Source organism: Gallus gallus, chromosome 3 (assembly GCF_016699485.2).
Source record: "Gallus gallus isolate bGalGal1 chromosome 3, bGalGal1.mat.broiler.GRCg7b, whole genome shotgun sequence".
Taxonomy (NCBI): domain Eukaryota; kingdom Metazoa; phylum Chordata; class Aves; order Galliformes; family Phasianidae; genus Gallus; species Gallus gallus.
Genome location: NC_052534.1, coordinates 50,926,068 through 50,943,218, shown reverse-complemented (window position 1 = coordinate 50,943,218; position 17,151 = coordinate 50,926,068). Strand labels below are relative to the sequence as shown.

At 40.6% G+C, this 17,151-nt stretch overlaps 1 protein-coding gene across 9 annotated transcripts in view; it reads right to left on the bottom strand.

Moving 5' to 3' along the window:
- The window catches only part of ARID1B (AT-rich interaction domain 1B), a 320,001-nt gene that overhangs the window by 215,349 nt on the left and 87,501 nt on the right, over positions 1–17,151 (bottom strand). For all 9 annotated transcript variants that reach the window (XM_015284230.4, XM_015284234.4, XM_015284235.4 and 6 more), the window contains exon 4: positions 8,339–8,449. In XM_015284230.4, coding sequence (XP_015139716.1) covers positions 8,339–8,449 — 111 coding nt within the window. The remainder of the gene's footprint in view (positions 1–8,338; positions 8,450–17,151) is intronic.

Below are 17,151 nucleotides of genomic sequence, written 5' to 3'. Positions count from 1 at the left end.
AGCAAACCGTACTAAAGCTTACGGATGCATAAAGTATTACTACATGCGAACATATAAACTTATACTCTCATGTTTGCTTATCTTTATATTACTTCCCAAAATGTTAGCTTAAATAACACGGTGGAAGTGAATTTCTCTGTCGAGGGGAAAAAATAGCATGTTCATTTATAAATTCATGCCACTTAACTAAGATGTGAGATAAATGATCCAGAATGACATATTTTCCTATACTAATGCAGTTCTTCAAATGTGCCTCAAAATTCAGGCCCTAATTCTAATTTAGCACAGTAGGTCTCATTTCATAGGCCGAGATGATTAAAAGGGTCAGCTGCAATTGTTTGCTTGGAAGGAAAGAGATCAAAAGTCTAAACACTGGGGTGCTACAAGTAGACTTTTCCTGATGTTACCAGCTTTTCTATCTTGATTTCAACCCACTACAATGCTTCACCCCCTGAAATTACACTGCCAATTCAAACAAGACCCTCTTTTATCAAGTCCTGTGAGACTGGAACCGTATTTGGCATTATGGAGGAAATGGCACATATTAACTTGTATGGCGTTCATGAAAACCAGTGCAGTGAGTTACAGTGTTAACACAGACAAATGAAGAAAAAGGCTTTCACTTGATATTTTTATCTGTCTATATATGCTCAAGGTAAATTGATAGTGGTAGCCTACTTACATGCAACAAACACACATCAGAAGCACTTTTCATATGCACAGATTCTACAAAAGCCATCATGATTTGTCTTCTCCAAGCGAAGACTTCACAGTGAATCTAATACACAGCTCCAGCTAGGGAAGGAAGGTTTCAGACAATTAAGCATTACAGAAGATGTTTTCTTGAAATCTAACATCTGAAAGAAATTTTTGAAACTGTTTCAAACTTCAGGAAAGGAAAACCAGAATAGCCTCCCACACTACAGGCCTGACTTCACTGGGATTCCAGCTCAGTGCTACAAAACAAGTAATACATGACAGACGCTTAGCACTTGTGCTACGATGGCACCGAATCCCTAGCAATTATGGATGGACCATAAATGATCAGACAAAGCATTGTGAAATCCGGCCTAAGCTCAATGCTGAGCCGTGACCGCATGGACATCTGCTTACACAGCAACAGGACCACTCAGAAGCCAATTCCTAATAAAGACTAATAATGTTTTTGTTCTTTTTTTTTTTCTTTTAAAAAAAGGAAAGTTGCAATAATAGCACCAGAAGCCAGCGCATTCCCAAGCAAGCAAGAAAAAAGAAGGCATCTACTGCTAGGCTTCAGATGTTGCTGGTTGGAAGGAGGCGCTGTGTTTAGTCAAGATTACGAAGTCGAGGTCACCCTTCGGCATGGCTGGTGTGCCCATGTAAAGGAGTCATTCTGGGGAAAAATAAATACCTGAGGTAAAAATAAAGGAAAGAAAAAACATTTACAGTGTCTCAAGTATTTCCTGAAATGGTATCCGAGTAAATAATACTCTTTTGTCTTACTTTGTATGCCAAAGGACACAAAGGACCCCAAGGTTTCAGCAGACATGAACAAAGATACGGACCAGTGAATATATCACATTTTGCAATTTATAGTATGCTATGCTATCAACTCAAACTTTACAAACAGCCAAACCCGTGGTGAGGCTTACGTGCCTTTATAAATGCTGTATGTATCTACACAGCGTGTGTAAAATGTTCAAAAAATAAAAATATTTCCCAAATCCAAAAAAAAACTCAACTCAGCCATCCTCCAGGAATTCAAAACTCTGAACCATTTTAGAATTAGGTTCCCAAATGCGTAACCTAAAAGCGCTGACTTGGAAATGGAGGCAGCCTACAAGGACAGCTAAGCTAGTGCAGTCGCTGTCCCTGCAGCAGTCACATCTGAGCTGTGCATGCAGAAGCAGCTCCACTGCTGCAGTTTCAGGCCTTGCATTCTATAGCAATGTGGGGGGCTTCAGCTCAACCCCCATATCACGCTGCAGGCTCCGGTGGTATGGGGCCACCACAAGCACAGTTAGTTGCCCCTGCTGCAGGGACAGCACCCTCCAGAGAGGAAAAAGCTAGAGGGGAAAAATGCTTCAACCACCCAAATTCGATCTTGGTTCTTCAGTTCTCGAGTCAACACCAATGCTGTTTTGGTATCTGGAGCTGCGAAGTACATTAAGGCAATTGCTAAAGGCTTCAAAAAACACTGCAGGAAAAAACTGCTAAGACTTTAATATTCCAACCAAGACAATACTGGCCTATTTAAACACAAGTTTTTGCAACATTACCCCTACTGGGATCTATAATCCCTTATCAGGTTTCCCAAGTAAGCTTCAAGTTGAGGTCAAGCTAAGTATTTCTTTTTGTATTTCTAAATTTTTCTATATCCTAAATGAGTGATTTTGTTATTACAAGTATACTAAAAACACTCTCAAGTGTTTTGAAAATGAAAACCTTTATGGAATAACCAAGCACCGTTTTTGTGTTTGTTTTTTTTTAAACAGTATCTAATAAAATCAGTTTTAATACATCAGTAACAGCCTTAACACCATTTTTAATATAAATAATAAGTATCATCATTCTAACAAGGAACACCAAGCAATTCTGTAAAGCTCAAAACACAAGTGATTAACTGCAGGACTTTCTTTTCGCATTACAAAGTTTAATTTTAATAGCAAGATACTCAATTCAAGAATAAACAACTTTGGTTTGGTGTGTCAGTTCACCCCTACACACACAGCATGTTCTCAGGGCTGCTCTGCACTACTTTAATCCCAAAAATGAATGTAAAAGTTGACTCTCTCAGGGAATCCATCTGAACGCCTACGTGAAAACTCGGCCCCACAGAAATAAATGTAAAAATACATGAACGTTGGGTGGGCCGGGATCTTCAATACCACGACACTAAGTGTAAATTCATTTCTCCAATGATATCACAGGGCGGATATTATTTCAGAGGAGCTTCAGTGGCTCATATAGGATCTGCCCCACTGTGCAGACCCACTCCAGGCCATAAACAGATTGTCACGTACAGAATCTGTATGAACACAAGTACCAACCGGTGCTTTGCACCTTAGAAATACATGCACTCGATACCTCTATACATGAGTCGCATGAAACTTATTTGAGCTACAGGTTTATTACATGGAATGACGGGAGGAAAAAAGAAACAGGCTACCAACTGCACTTGATCCAGAATTATAATGACTTGGAGAAAACAGCACTTCTTCCAACTCTATGCCTAATGGCTAAGAAAAGCATTTGAGAAAGCTTAGTCACTTCTTTGCAACTTGAAGCTTTTTTCCTTTTATTCCAGGCTTAAACAAAGTTCAGTGGGGCATCAAACTGCCTCAGTCTTAAATTACAGTCTGTACTTTAAAATAGAATGCATGCACCACATGTTCCTGAAGCTAGAGGGTGGGAGTGTTATTCACTGAAAATTGAAGGCTTGTTGAGTCAATAATCTTCTTTCAGAGAGTAACAATTTTCAGCTAAAATTTCTTGACCCAAACAAAGGAAAACAAGATCATTCAGTTATTTTACAACACTGCAGAAAAAGAAAAGTAAGTGGGAAAGAGGCATACCAGTCTTATCCTACTTGATGTTAAAACAATGGAAAATTTAATTCACAAGTATTACTTACATTTCCTTCTTGTTCATACTTTAACCTACTCCCAGTTATTTTCAGATGGAGACATGCACAGAAGCAAGTATCTACAGGACAGAACTGTTACCATGTACTTACACATGCATCTATAAACTGCCTACTGCTTTTACCTCCCAAGAATTACCAGGAATTCATTTACAGGTTTTCATCTTCACACAAACCTCCTTTTTTTTTCTTAAATTGGAAACAACATCCTGAATTTCAAAACACCACTTAAGTTTGAATTTTCTAATTTGCTTATCTACATAGAATCCAACACTGTCTATAAAATGAGAGGGCTGCTGCACCATCTCTCCTTTAATACTCATTTTTTCTTACTGAAGGGGTTACAGTCCTAATTAATATTTACACTGTGGTTGTGCCCACACCCTCAACCACGATCAGGGATTACTGAGCTAAGCTTTTCATGAATGTCACCAGAGTCCCTTGTCACAGGAGTTTAACCTCCAAGAAAAGAAGAGGTATTTCCTAACTGTCAACTACAGTTTCTCAGACTATGCTGGGAATTCTTTTCCTGGCTTAAGACTTCAACCCTCAACAGCACTTGCTCAGGGAGAACTCTCCACTCACTGGAGATGATTTTCCAAGCTACTTCGTATTCTAGAAGTTACATGAGGAATGCGAATTCCCAAAACATTCCATGCATTTCCTCACAGCCAGCAACTATTAAGATACATCCAAAATGATGTCAATCCATGAGCCAAGAATATCTAGTCTTGTATTTATATCTCACCTCTAGTTCTCAACAGAGGCCTTCTGAAATCTACAATGAGAAAAGTATGCCACGCAGAAGAACGAACATCCAGCACTCAATACATCCTACAAAGGCTCTCTAAAAATGAGGTAAAACACAACTGTGAAGTAGCTAATGAAGCCAGGAAGGAATTGCTGAAGTACAGTTTTTCATAGTACCAAGCATAACGAAACAGCATATCTTAAAAGGTTTACCTGTCCAAACAACAGTATGTACTACTTGAGGCCCACCTTACTTTGAAGCCCATACACCAAACCAGAGCCAACTAGAGCCGAACTTGACAAGTCATAGTACTGCACAAGATACAAAGAGCGTTCTATCTCTGTGCCAGCTATTGTTTTGCTTCACATGAAAATTCTTCTGATTCCATGTGAAGACCCAGTGAAGAAGTGATGTCGTAGAATTAATGTATGAGCCCTCCAAGTCTGACCTACCAAAGCACCAGTTCCCTCCACTTCAGATACAACTTTCTGCCTTCAGCATCACATGAGCAATTACACAGTGATTCAGCCCAAAGCTAACCCAGAAATAAAAAGAATTATTTCCGAGCTAGGTCAGTTCCCTGAGTCACAGCAGTGACAGCGGAGGATGTGAGAAGGCACAGATCGCACACTGTGGGCACATGGCAGGGCTGCAACCGACCTAACTTACAGCAAAGCCAAGCAGCTGCAGGACCTCACCTATAGGCAGAAACCAGAAGAAATCAGCAGAAATAGTGGTTTCAAAAGCTTGGCAACCTTGGGTAGGCCATTCGACCTCACACCTCAAACAAGCACAACTACGACTGAGGACAAAAAAAAAAAAAGGACTATATTAAAACAGAACAAACTAAAAGACCCCAATATCCATCTGGAATGACTTTCATAATGATACCAGTAAAAAATAAATAAATTCATCCATGTTTTCTGCCCTTCATTCTACCAACGCAATCCAACATGAACATGGACCAAATTACTCATTACAGCAAAACAAAGTATTTGTCTTTGCAGGCACACACACAACCAATGCTGATATAAGCTCCTTTCTTGCAACAGCAAATTTGCAGATATATCATTCAGACGGTTTTTCCTACAAGTCTGCTCTATCTTTCCCACAATAGCAAAAGTGTGTGTTTTGTATTATCCCTTAAACCTCAGTAAATATATTCTGTAGTAGCTGTTCTCCAGACAATTGCATTCAGGCTTCTCCCCCTTTATTCTTCCACTCTAATAGGGAACAGTTTCTGTTTATTACTTCCTCTCCTTCATAGAGTACCTAACTCCCCTGTTTTCTCAAAAGCTTGAGATTTCCTTCTAATTGTGACCCCAACAAAAGTGCTCAGAGCACTATTCTATGCAACTTTTCATTTGGGCTCTTGGTGACTCCACATGGTAAAAGACCTCTGGGTCAAACCCTTCAGATATCAGAGCATTTAGGAGAAGGAAAGCAAGCATTGTATAGAATCTGACAGGCCATTAGAAGTAGCTAATAAAGCCATATTTTGTTTGTAGCCATTTGTTACCAACCCACATTACGAATTTGTCCGCTTTGAACTTTATGGGAACGTTCATGCCAGGACTTTTATATACAACGTGTGAAGGAAACGGAACAACCATTGAGCTGTTTAGCTGTGCTTACTGTGACACAAACCTGCTGAAAAAACTCTCTAAAAGGATGACACAAGTCAGCATTCAGTGCTGCAAAAAGTGGCCAGCTCCTCTTCAAATCCATCAAAGGGAAACTCTTTTTTTCAAAGCCACATCAGAGAACACCATTCAGCATTTAGTATTACATCTCTTTTGTTGTTTTTAGAGATTCGTATAAGCTTGCTATGTAGCTGCTGTGATTTTACACAATGCCCTTAAGAAATAAAAAGATAACGGGCAAATTGTATAAATATCAGAATACCATGAAACAAAACATACCCAAATTTTATTAAAAGCGTAACACCACTGCTCTCATTTCAAGCTTTAATATACAAAGACTTACTGACTACCCTCGAGAACAGCATTATCTTGAAAACAAGCTTAAGAAGCCACATTTAGCATCCCAAAATGACACTATAACTAGGAATACTAAATGAGGAATAGTGATCACTGAATTTCATAACCAGCTGAAAATTGAATGCAGGCCTCTTGCTCAAGGGGAAAAAAATTGTTTATATGGTCAAGCCATCCTTACCCCCAGTACTAAGTATTCAGGTCTTCATCACGCTCACCATACTTCGGATACACAGGCTGTTCCTCAGTTCTAAGACATTTGCTTTGCAAGTAAGTGAGTTTGCTCAGAGTACCAAAAAGACAATGTCACAATATATGAAAGGTTCCAGTTGTTTTTAAATTTGGCAAACTATAATTCCTCTCATTCTCCTCCCTATCCAAATGAAGGTTGGGCTGCTTGGTATGTAAGCTTTCCAGAAGGGAAAGCTCTGAATAACAGCATTTACAACAAACCTACAGTATAAGCTACACCGCCAAAATGGTTAACATTCACTGTTAATACCACCAGCTTACTCATACCTAGAATAATAATGAGCTACTAAATATACCGAACACTTAGGGACACAGTTAATACCCAACAGTCTGCTTAGATACTATGGTGATGGAGGTAGGACAGAGCATGGATTAAAAGTAGGACGATTGTTTAAGAAAAACCACTGGCAAATTAGAACATTATTTAATAAATAACTAGTTCTATCTATTCTAATACACACTGTTCATGAAAAATTGAGGAAAGAAGTCCATTTTAATATAACTTTGTTTTTTTAAATAGCTGTTGCCTAAAGAGCTTAAATAGCAGTTGCCTCCTGTTTTTAAAGTAATTGCCTGTGCCCATTTTTGAGACCTGTTCAGAGAAACTGGTCTTCTTAAAAAAGGTTTCCTGTCAAAATTAACGCTGGTTCAAAGTAAACAGATAGCTCTTCTCACACCGGTTTTCATAGCTTCTCCTGAAGCAGGCATGTCTCAAACATCATGTAAAGAATCTGTTAGAATGTGTACTCTCCTGGGTGCCTAAGATACAACTTTAAATGTTGTGAAGATGTTTATTACCCTACTTTTAAAAACTGACAATAGTGCCATGTGTGAGAGGGAAAATATACAACAAACTAGCAGACTTCACACATACATTTGGTGTTTTGATAGGTAAACTCTTCAGAAGAATCTCTCTGCTAACAGCAAATTAATACCCAGTAAACTGGAGGAAACATTCTGTAGGTTTGCAGTACGTTATTCTGAGCTAAACGTCACAAAGCATATAAACAGCTTCCACCTTTCAAGCTGAATGTCATGTATTCTTGTTGGTTGAAGTTCAGGGTGTTGTTCTACCAACAAACAAGAAAATCTCCAAACCAGCAACAGCATACAGAGACAAAGCTAAAGAGTACTTCAGCAATCACAGTAAAGTAAGACCTTCAATAACACAAGTAGCTGCAGTATCTTTGCAAAGTGTATTATGTGTGCTGTTTTCCCCCACAGCAGAATGCAGAGAGCTCAGAAAACAAAGATAGGCTATTCCAAAATTATCTCCCAACCAAACAATCAACCTAGCCCAAGTATCGCTACCATTCCCACTACTACACTTCTGTTTGTAGTAGTAGACTGTTGCAGAATTAACATGTCAAATTCATTATTTATGCTTAGGGTTTGGAACAAATAATTCACGGCGTCAGCATTCTAAATCAAAATATACTGAAATCCACAGAAAACGGCACAGAAAAAAGCCCCTTCCTCATCAGACTGTTTTGTGCAAGTACAGAATTCCTAAATCCCAAAAGAAATATCAATCAATTTCCTCTATGCAAATATAAATGTGCACAAATACAAAACATGGATGTGGATGGTGACATTTTGAACCGGTACAACCCCTAAGCTGAGTCCACCACTCATATACAGGCTCTCATCAGCCTGTGAACAACCTTGTTTATTATTTAGAAATATTGCACTCTAAGAAAAACATTAATTTCTTACTGGTAAGCTTGATGGTCTTTCTTGCTGGATTAGGTTCAAGTCTTCATGGTTAGGCTTTCCTGGGGCCATAGGGGGTTGAGATCTGGTTCCATAGCCTTCCTGAGACATGTCCTGCAAAAACAGTTGTAAAAGAATTATTAACTTGACTCAGTAATTACAGTTAAATTCACTTCACGTGAGGGTGAAAATATAATGACTGCAATTAAAAAATTAAAAAATAAATACCAAGTTTTTACTAGTTAAATCTCCTTGGAAAATATCCATAGGTATCACTATGACTGACACAGTTCTTGAAGAAGTCCCTGTGGTAGAGTGGTAGACAGATGTGCCTACAGGTGGCATGGAATCAGACCACTGGTAGACAGATCAACACACGCCAAAAAAACAACAACAACAAACCTGCTCAACCAATGACCCCCTGTACCGCCAAAGAGGAATGAGCACCAAGTAGTCAAAACTTTCATCCCACTCTTACGTGAGTTACCAAGCCTTTTGATGAAATACTGAACCAGGTAGAAGGACTAGACTGCAAATAAAGTTGTAACCCTGCTGCGTCATCAGGTGCCTGTAACAACCCTGGATTTACCATCACTATGGCTGACACGGCTTTCAAAAACTGCCTATCAAATGGTGGTAAAGATCACATCTGCAGGAGATGTGTTGCATCCAGTGGCTTAGAAGGAAGTATTTAATTGAAAGCCACTCCAAAGCCTGTACCAGCAACCAAGGGATTTTCCTCCCAGTGCAAGCCCAAGCAGTCTTAGGCAATGGCCTGGCACCAGCTCCGCTGCAAAGGGGCCAGTGGGTGCCAAACAACCCTCTCCCACCCCATATCCCACAGCACAAACTTACTTGACAGGCAAGATACTTGGCTATTACAAAGCCCTACATTCAGGCTTCATTGTAGCCTGACTTCACATTAGCAGCTCCTACACTAACTCAGCAAGGAAAACAACAGAAAGCAATACCTCCTTCAGCATGGGTAACTGGCAAGGAAAGCTGAAAAACCAGTTCTTGACTGCTAGAAAAAGATATCACACCTTAAAGATTTTTCTTTGTTGTTTCTAAGTTGTTCGAGTCTCTTTTCCCCTTCCCAAGCACATTGGAGCTTAATTCGCTCCAGTCATCCCCTTGCATCTAATGCTTCCATCGACGCCTGCAAGAGGCTGGCCAAGGGAGGGACAAGGAGCCTTCTCTGTGCCACCCCCAGCTGCATTGTGTGATCACACTGCTGCTGCTTGCAGAGGCTGCTCTTGCAGTCAAGTGTCCGTATCCACACAAGTTATTGCTCGCACACAGCCTGCACAGACCAGTCGCCTTGCAGAGCAGGAAAGCGTTCTGTCTCATTTTGAGCCCTGCTGCTGACAGAGACATTTGTTAACAGCCACACCGCTTCTATTCAGCTCGTTCCATTGCTTTGGGCTCTCCTGAGTTACTTCAAGGGATGCAGAAAACTCAGCGAGGCTCATAAAACAAAACCCGGCAAAGCTGGTCGGATGTAAACCCAACGACGAGAGATCCGATCTGCAAGCCTGTGCCAAGCCAAATCAAGAAGCACTTAAAAGGCCAGCACTTCAATGTGGTTACCAGCAGAGGGTAACAATTAGGCTTAGGGGTGACAAAGGCTGATGGCTGAATGATGATTATCCCCTGTGACCCCCCGCACGCCCTCCGCCCAGACCGCCACTTGTCACACAGCTCTCCTGCTGCGCGCACCAGCAGGTTCCTGTGGATTAGTGGCGAGGTTTAAAACCAACAAACGGCACAAGGCCGCCATTCAGCAGCCTTCACCCTGCCACAAAGGAGGAGAAAGGTGCAGGACAGCTTCACAATAGGCAAACAAATGAGCAAACCTCTGCTTTCCCCCTCATTTCAAAACACACGCGCACTCGCGCACACTCGCACGGCTGTTGTCCCTGTGCAGATGCCTGTAACCAACCCCGCCACCGAGATCCGGGCTTCCAGGTCACCTTTCTGTGTGCTTCTCTAATTCCTTACAGATGAAAAAATACCGAACGAGAACCATTTGTTGGAACAGCAACAGAAACAAAAGCAAAAACTATCCAGAAATAACAGAAGTGGTTAAATATATATATATATAAATGGAATATTTGCTTGGGAGACATCATTCTAGAAACACAATGACTCCTTTTTCTAAAGAGACTACAGGCTTAGGACAGTTTTTCTGGGAAGGAAAAGAAAAGCCAGGAGCCTTCAATTCCTCACCAAATACCAAGCATGGGTTTTCCCATTTGCTAAATTTTACTTGAAGCCTCACTTCCTACTTAAATTTCCACGGGAGAGGAAGAGGAGAGTAAAGAGATAGCACGCTTTTTCATGAGAAATATCACATGTTGAATGGGACTTGACTCTACCTGAGTATTCAAGACATTGAGATGTCTTTCCACATACTGAAGTGCACATAAAAGAACGTGAACATTACAGCCTTTGTCTTTTTAAATGCGCAACTTCCATAATGTCTTCCTTCCTGACTGTCAAAAAATCAAATCTATTTGCTCAATTCTAGATTAGGTTTGGAAGCAAATACTGCAGACTCCTGTGTTTGTTATGGTGAGGATACCTGTGTGCTCCAAACGAGTCTGAGACCACACAGCTACTGCCTATATTCACTGTAATGTCACTAGATGCTTTGATGACTGCAAACTTGGGAATTGGCTCTTGAGAAATGAAAAACTGGTTTGCTCTCTAAGTTTGAGGCACAGGAATCTTCCTGAGGAAATGTGCATGGGATTGTGTGTACAGTTTTCTGTGTTTATACCTATGTGCTGTCCAATAAAAACAGTCAACTTGCATAATAAACATGATGACAGTTAAATCATAGCACGTTACACTAGGAGGTTGGTTTCATAACCAACGTAGTGTTTAGTTTCATTCTCCCTGATGAAAAAACAGGAGAGAGAAAATCCCTAGTGTCTTCCTTCAGTTCTTTGTGTTGGAAAACGTTGTTAACATACAGCGTATTACTGAATAGATAAAATGGACTTTGAGAAAGAAAGAAAACGTAAGGAGAGAGGTATTATGGTAAACTGTCCTACACTGAAGAAATGCACATTCTCACTTTCAGTTCTGAAGGGTCATTTTTCTGAGAAGCCCTCACTGATATCAGAGCTCAGTCTTCTCCCAAGATCCCTGATTTTCTCCTTTGACTTCCAGTATTTTATCCATCAATGATACCATCTTTCAAAGCTGTGATTTTTTATGAATCACAGGAAAACCTTCTACCCATAGAAGACAAGTATGTGAGTACAACACAGAGGAATCCAAGCTTTCATAAACAGAAGGCTACAAGTTTCCACTCAGAACTTCCCAAATTGGCACCAATCCAATCATATCATAGCTGGTATAGCACAAACTGTCAACAAAGTTGTAAAATAACTAGAAGCAGGGTTTCCCCCATCAGACATCATAAAAGGCGCTGGGAGAAATAATCAGCAAGTCATAAACATGTACTCTAAGATATCTGAAGTATAACCTGTTTTTTAAAAAATCTTTATACTGTGAAACAGGTAAACCAAAAGAAGGAAAAAGGAAAAAAATGAACACATCTATGTATACACAGCCTAAAACCTACATATTGGTTAAGTTGTCTAGACATCCATCATTAACAGTGGTTGTGTTATTATGGACAATAACAATAGCCAACTGCTGATCATCCACAGAGCCAGTTATTTACCTCCTGCTCGTGCATTTTTAGCTTGGGCTACAAACTGTGGTGGCATACGGAGCTCATGACATGTAGTCTGAGGAAGAAAGAGGAAGGTGTTTTCTTAGCTCTCGCTCTCTGATACTGCATTTATTTTACAAACTTTGTCTTTAATTCTGGTTTGGAGTGTCACTAACCCAGAGGTTTCAAGTGAAAAAACTGGGCTGCAGGGATGTCACAGCCTCCTTGTTCTTAGCTCCCCCAGTCTTGTAGCTGGGTACAAATATCTTACTGTGCTGAGTCTTCACATGACCATTCTGTGAAAAGGTGCAACTTAAAGCCAGCCAAAGACTAACTCCCTGCCTCCCAGCTTTGTTCATTGAGCAGTACTGGCCTGGGAAAGTTGGGTGTTTCTACCAGTCACCAAATTGCAGCTCAAGTCAACTGTACAGCAACCATTCTGGAGCCAGCCACAGATAGACCACCTTTTCCTTTGTGATGAGCAAAATTAGTGTCATGCTTTTGATCCCTAGCTGGACATAGTTTAAAACAACCAAGTCTGTCCACACTTAGGTTTTCTCAGCAGAACTGAATGGATGTAGTGTTAGTAATGCGCAAAACCATGTAGATGAAACACACGCTTGTTTTAAGTTCTGCTAACGAAGATAAGATCTAATTATGTTACAGTTTAAATTTTTTTTTTAAGGGTAATGAAAACATAGTAAAATCGTTAATATTTTAGGGAAATCACATTTAAAGAAAGGCTGAAAAAGAAATATCACTCAGGCTTCATCCACTTCTATTGCAGCAAATTGCAGAGGAATAACATGACCACTCAGGAAGGTACGTACCATAATGGTCAAATCGAAGCAAAATAATTTACAGAAAATAATACACTACTCTTACATTTGAAAAGCTCATTAAAAACTATTTTCGTGCTTGTGTCCTTGTTTTAGTTAGTTTATCCCTAGAAGACTTCAACTATGAGAGCAATGAATTCTACAGCAATGTGACAACAGCAAAACTGAGAACAAATGTTAATTTTTTTCCCCACACCACTTGAGAATGGAGGTCAGGGCCCAGTAAAACACTCAAGATAAATATACAGCTCTACAAGATTATTTTACTCATCTCCAAAGGGATACTATGGAATGGAAAAAAAGGCAAGTGATATGTTAATGGCTATAGAAAGATGTATCTTGTTATCACTTAGCAAAGTATCTTTGTGTGCTGTGTCATTAAATAAAGACCAAGACATTTCTCTTTATTTTCAATGCAAAAAGCTACAATAAAAAAATATTTCTTACCTAAATGGTAGTATATCCCTATACAACCAACCTTGAGTTCACCACTAATACCTAAAACAACAACTCCCAAGTTGTTCACTGTTTGACAGCACAAGAAAAGCAGCAAAGGACAGCCAACCTGTTAAAGGAATATTGCAGATAAGACTGCACTCAGGAAAAAATGTTATGCCTGGGGCACAAGCAACACTGACATTCATGGAAGCAGGCAACAGAATGCAGCCCTGTGGGGAATGGTCCACGAAGGATAAAGAAGTAGAGAACTTCGCCTGAATCCCAGGCAGATGGTCTGCAGAGGTACTACAGGGCATAGATGGACTCCTGCAGAAGATCCTGGGTCAAGAAGAAATACATACATGTGCCTTGAACTCCGAAGTTTATGAGTCAGAAAGGGGGGAAAAAATAGAAGACAACTAAAGCCTTAGAGAAAAGGAAACTGCTATCTTGCAGCTGAAGAGCGCTGTGTACAAGCCAGCAACCGAGTCTGCACAGAGAAAACAGGTGACATCAGGAAAGAAGGCTCTGGTAGGTCCCACACCACCAAACCACTGTAGGTTGATTACCAGTGCAGTACAGTAACCTCCTCCAGCGTAATAGTCCATGTTTAGGTGCTGAAATAAACTCTGCTCATTATCAGAATACCTAGATCTTTTCAAGCCAAACCACTATCACCACCAGAATGAAGACAAGCTAAGCAACTGTCCTGAGGTACAGTGAATGCCTGAAGAAATTTGGAAAACCTGCCAGTTTGGGTACTTCGGGTGTAGACCAGTCATTATCAGAAAGACATCTGATCTTCCCCTAATTAATGCCATACCTTCTAAGATATCTTCACTTTAATTCTAACAACTTACTGTTTCCTAGATCACTTTTTTACGCTAATTCTAATATAATCTACAATGGGAACACCATTTTTTCCCTTCATGATCCCCAATACCACAGAATGACAACCCAGCTAAGTCTCAAGACACAGGATGGAAAAGAAAAAAAACAAAGTACTTCTTGCCTCAACTGCTGGCTGTTACAAATTATAGTTACCTTAATTAGGCAAATGCCTGATTAAGGCTAAGTCCATAAGCCATCAAAATACTCAAGAAGTTATGAGCAACTCAGACTACCTAACTATGGAAGGTTTATTTCCCAGCGGAATACACTGAAAATGCACTGAATGCGCACAGGGTCAAAAATAGCATCCCTCATCCTAGAGGAAGGAAGTTATTTGTTCGGACAGATTAGTTTAAGTCACATATCAGGTAATCTGAGACAACTAACATGAAAGATGAGTCCCTCTTCCTAAACATTCTAGTCCATTTTTACATACGTCTTGTCTATATGGCCTCCAGGAGCCACATTAAGCTAGTGATGCAGGAAGAGCTCAAAGATGAAATCATTCTCTGAAACCCTTATCTTGCTATTCTCCTTCCCCCACTGCTGCATTCCACGGATCACAGAGCATATCAGTAGTGGATTTAATCAGAAACAAGACATTTCTTCTAGTTTTCTTCTCTCATACTTGTAACATTCCACATGAAAAAAAAAAAGCAAGTTTGATGTTTGTATTAAAATGTGACTTTCACACTGTGCAGCCCGATAAATGGCTGTCAATTCTTAATTTACGGGAAAAAAAAAACAAAAAACAACCAGCATAGCTTCTGTTTGTTCTACAGATGAAACATTCAAGTGTGAATAAAGAGATGAGAGCAAACCTGAAGATGTAATCTGGGAAATACAAATATAGCTTGGAAGTGAGGGGTAAAGCAAGTATTTTATTTCCATGAATTTTCCCATGTTTACAGAGCTTTTTGAACTTTTCCTAAAAAACCCTACAAGGCCAGGCCATGCAACCACACTTTCATTTTCTACACCCACTATTTCCTTTCCCTGCCCATCCTTTAAGTGACAAAGCTATATTTAAGAGAAGAATGAACAAAGAAAAGAGTGCTGGTAGCTTTCACGTGTCCTATTCTGCCTTTCGGGATGAACCACCACATGAGTGCGATGACTTACAGGTCTCGTGCCACTCGGTGTCCTGCCCTGCCTTCCTAAGGCTCTGAGCTCTTCAGCAGCCCCAAGGCACTGAGGGGGGCTGCCAGCCCCAGAGGAGCGCTGTGAACTCAAGACCGAGCTAAAAGCGATGGAGGGCCAAAGTGGAGCAGCAGTTCAAACTTGCCGTCTCCTCCAAGTTGGTGGCCCCACGGGGGCAGGAGCCGTCCCCAGACACCCGTTGGGGCGGAGGAGGCTCTGGGAGCATACGGCTGGCTGGCAGAAACCAGGTCAGGGGACTGCCTGCAGCTTACCGCGTGCTGAAACCCTGCAGCCAGCTTACGGAATAAAGAGAAAAGCTGCACTGAGAGCAGCTGCTACCTCCAGGCGAACAGAGCAAGGGACCCAGAGACAGGACTTCTGTGCTTGAGGCTGAGAAACATCTTTGCAGCATTTTCTCTGGGGCCTGTCTTTATGAGCCAAGACTTTACCCAAAGGCTCATGAAAACCTGCGACTCTGTACGGAAGAGCTGCGAGCAGCACTCAGAACATTACACTGTGGTCACATCAAACAGGGAGTGATGAGGTGCTTTGGTTGTTTGTTTGTTCTTTTGTTTGTTTTTCTTCCCTAAATATACAGCTATATTATGTTACAGACAACACCTGTGTAACTGTCTGGTGACACCCATCAGGTTTTCCCCTAATACTCCACCACAGAACCTTTTAAAAGAAATGACTGACATGAGGTTTGACTACTGTTCAACAACAGGAGAATCCTAGGAGATGGAAGTGAAATTAAGACGAAGAAAAGCCTGTATTTTGGCATAGAGGGTTTTCTCAGCCCAACCCTACTATCTGGGTTAACTTGTTGAAATCTAAGAGGGTTAGCGTGGCACATTTGAGGCTGCTTGGAGGCAGAGCATTAGCTGCACTAGTGTCCTCTCTAGCTCTGCAGTCTGTGGAAAAAGAGCACCATAAGAGCAAAGAACCCTTAAATCCAGCCACCACATGGAACAATTCTACTCCGAGGAGTAGAAAGCGTGCAGAAACTTATAGAAAGAGAACAAAACTTTACAGGTGGAAGCACCCAGCAGCAGAAGCAATTCAGTGGACTGCACAGCACAAGAGTATAAGCCAACACAAGCAAACTATTTCTTTCATCTTTGTGATAGAAAAGCCTTCATCACATCACCACACCATCACCACAACCACAGTGTTTTCAAGACAAAGTGTTCCCAACTGGGCTGCTGTTGGGAGTAGCCAAGAATGGGAGGGTGTGGACAGCAAATGGTGAAAACTTAAACCTCTTCTGTGACCAGACCACTGGTCTTTAACACATCAATGAGAAACAAAACAAAACAAAAAATCAAACCAAAACTGTGACATTCACTAGATGCTGGTAAAGGATTTCTAGGAAATAAAGGAACAAGAAACCTCTCTCTGTGTGAAGATGAGAAAGCAAGACCTTTGTGAACTCTGCAGGCAGAGAGCCAAACAACATAAAGCCTTTATACCTACATTTTATTTTTTATCTAAAAATACATATGCAAAAGATAGGATGTAGATGGGTACTTTGCCATGAGGGAGAAGTGAAAGGAAGAGGCTGGACTTTCCTGTAGCCTGATTACTGAGGAAAAGCATTCCAAAAGCTGTTCTAAATTGCGCTATGGTAGGATAGAAATGCAGTAAAAGGGAAGTACTGGAAAGGACTTCCTTCCCTGTGACTATACGTAACTGACCTATATTCAGACAACATTGTCTTAGCAACTCAAAATGCAGAAAATAAAATCAAATGTATGTACAGCAAACATATTTGAATACTAAAGAAAATATGAGCAGTGAAGAAATACGGTGGTAAGTTT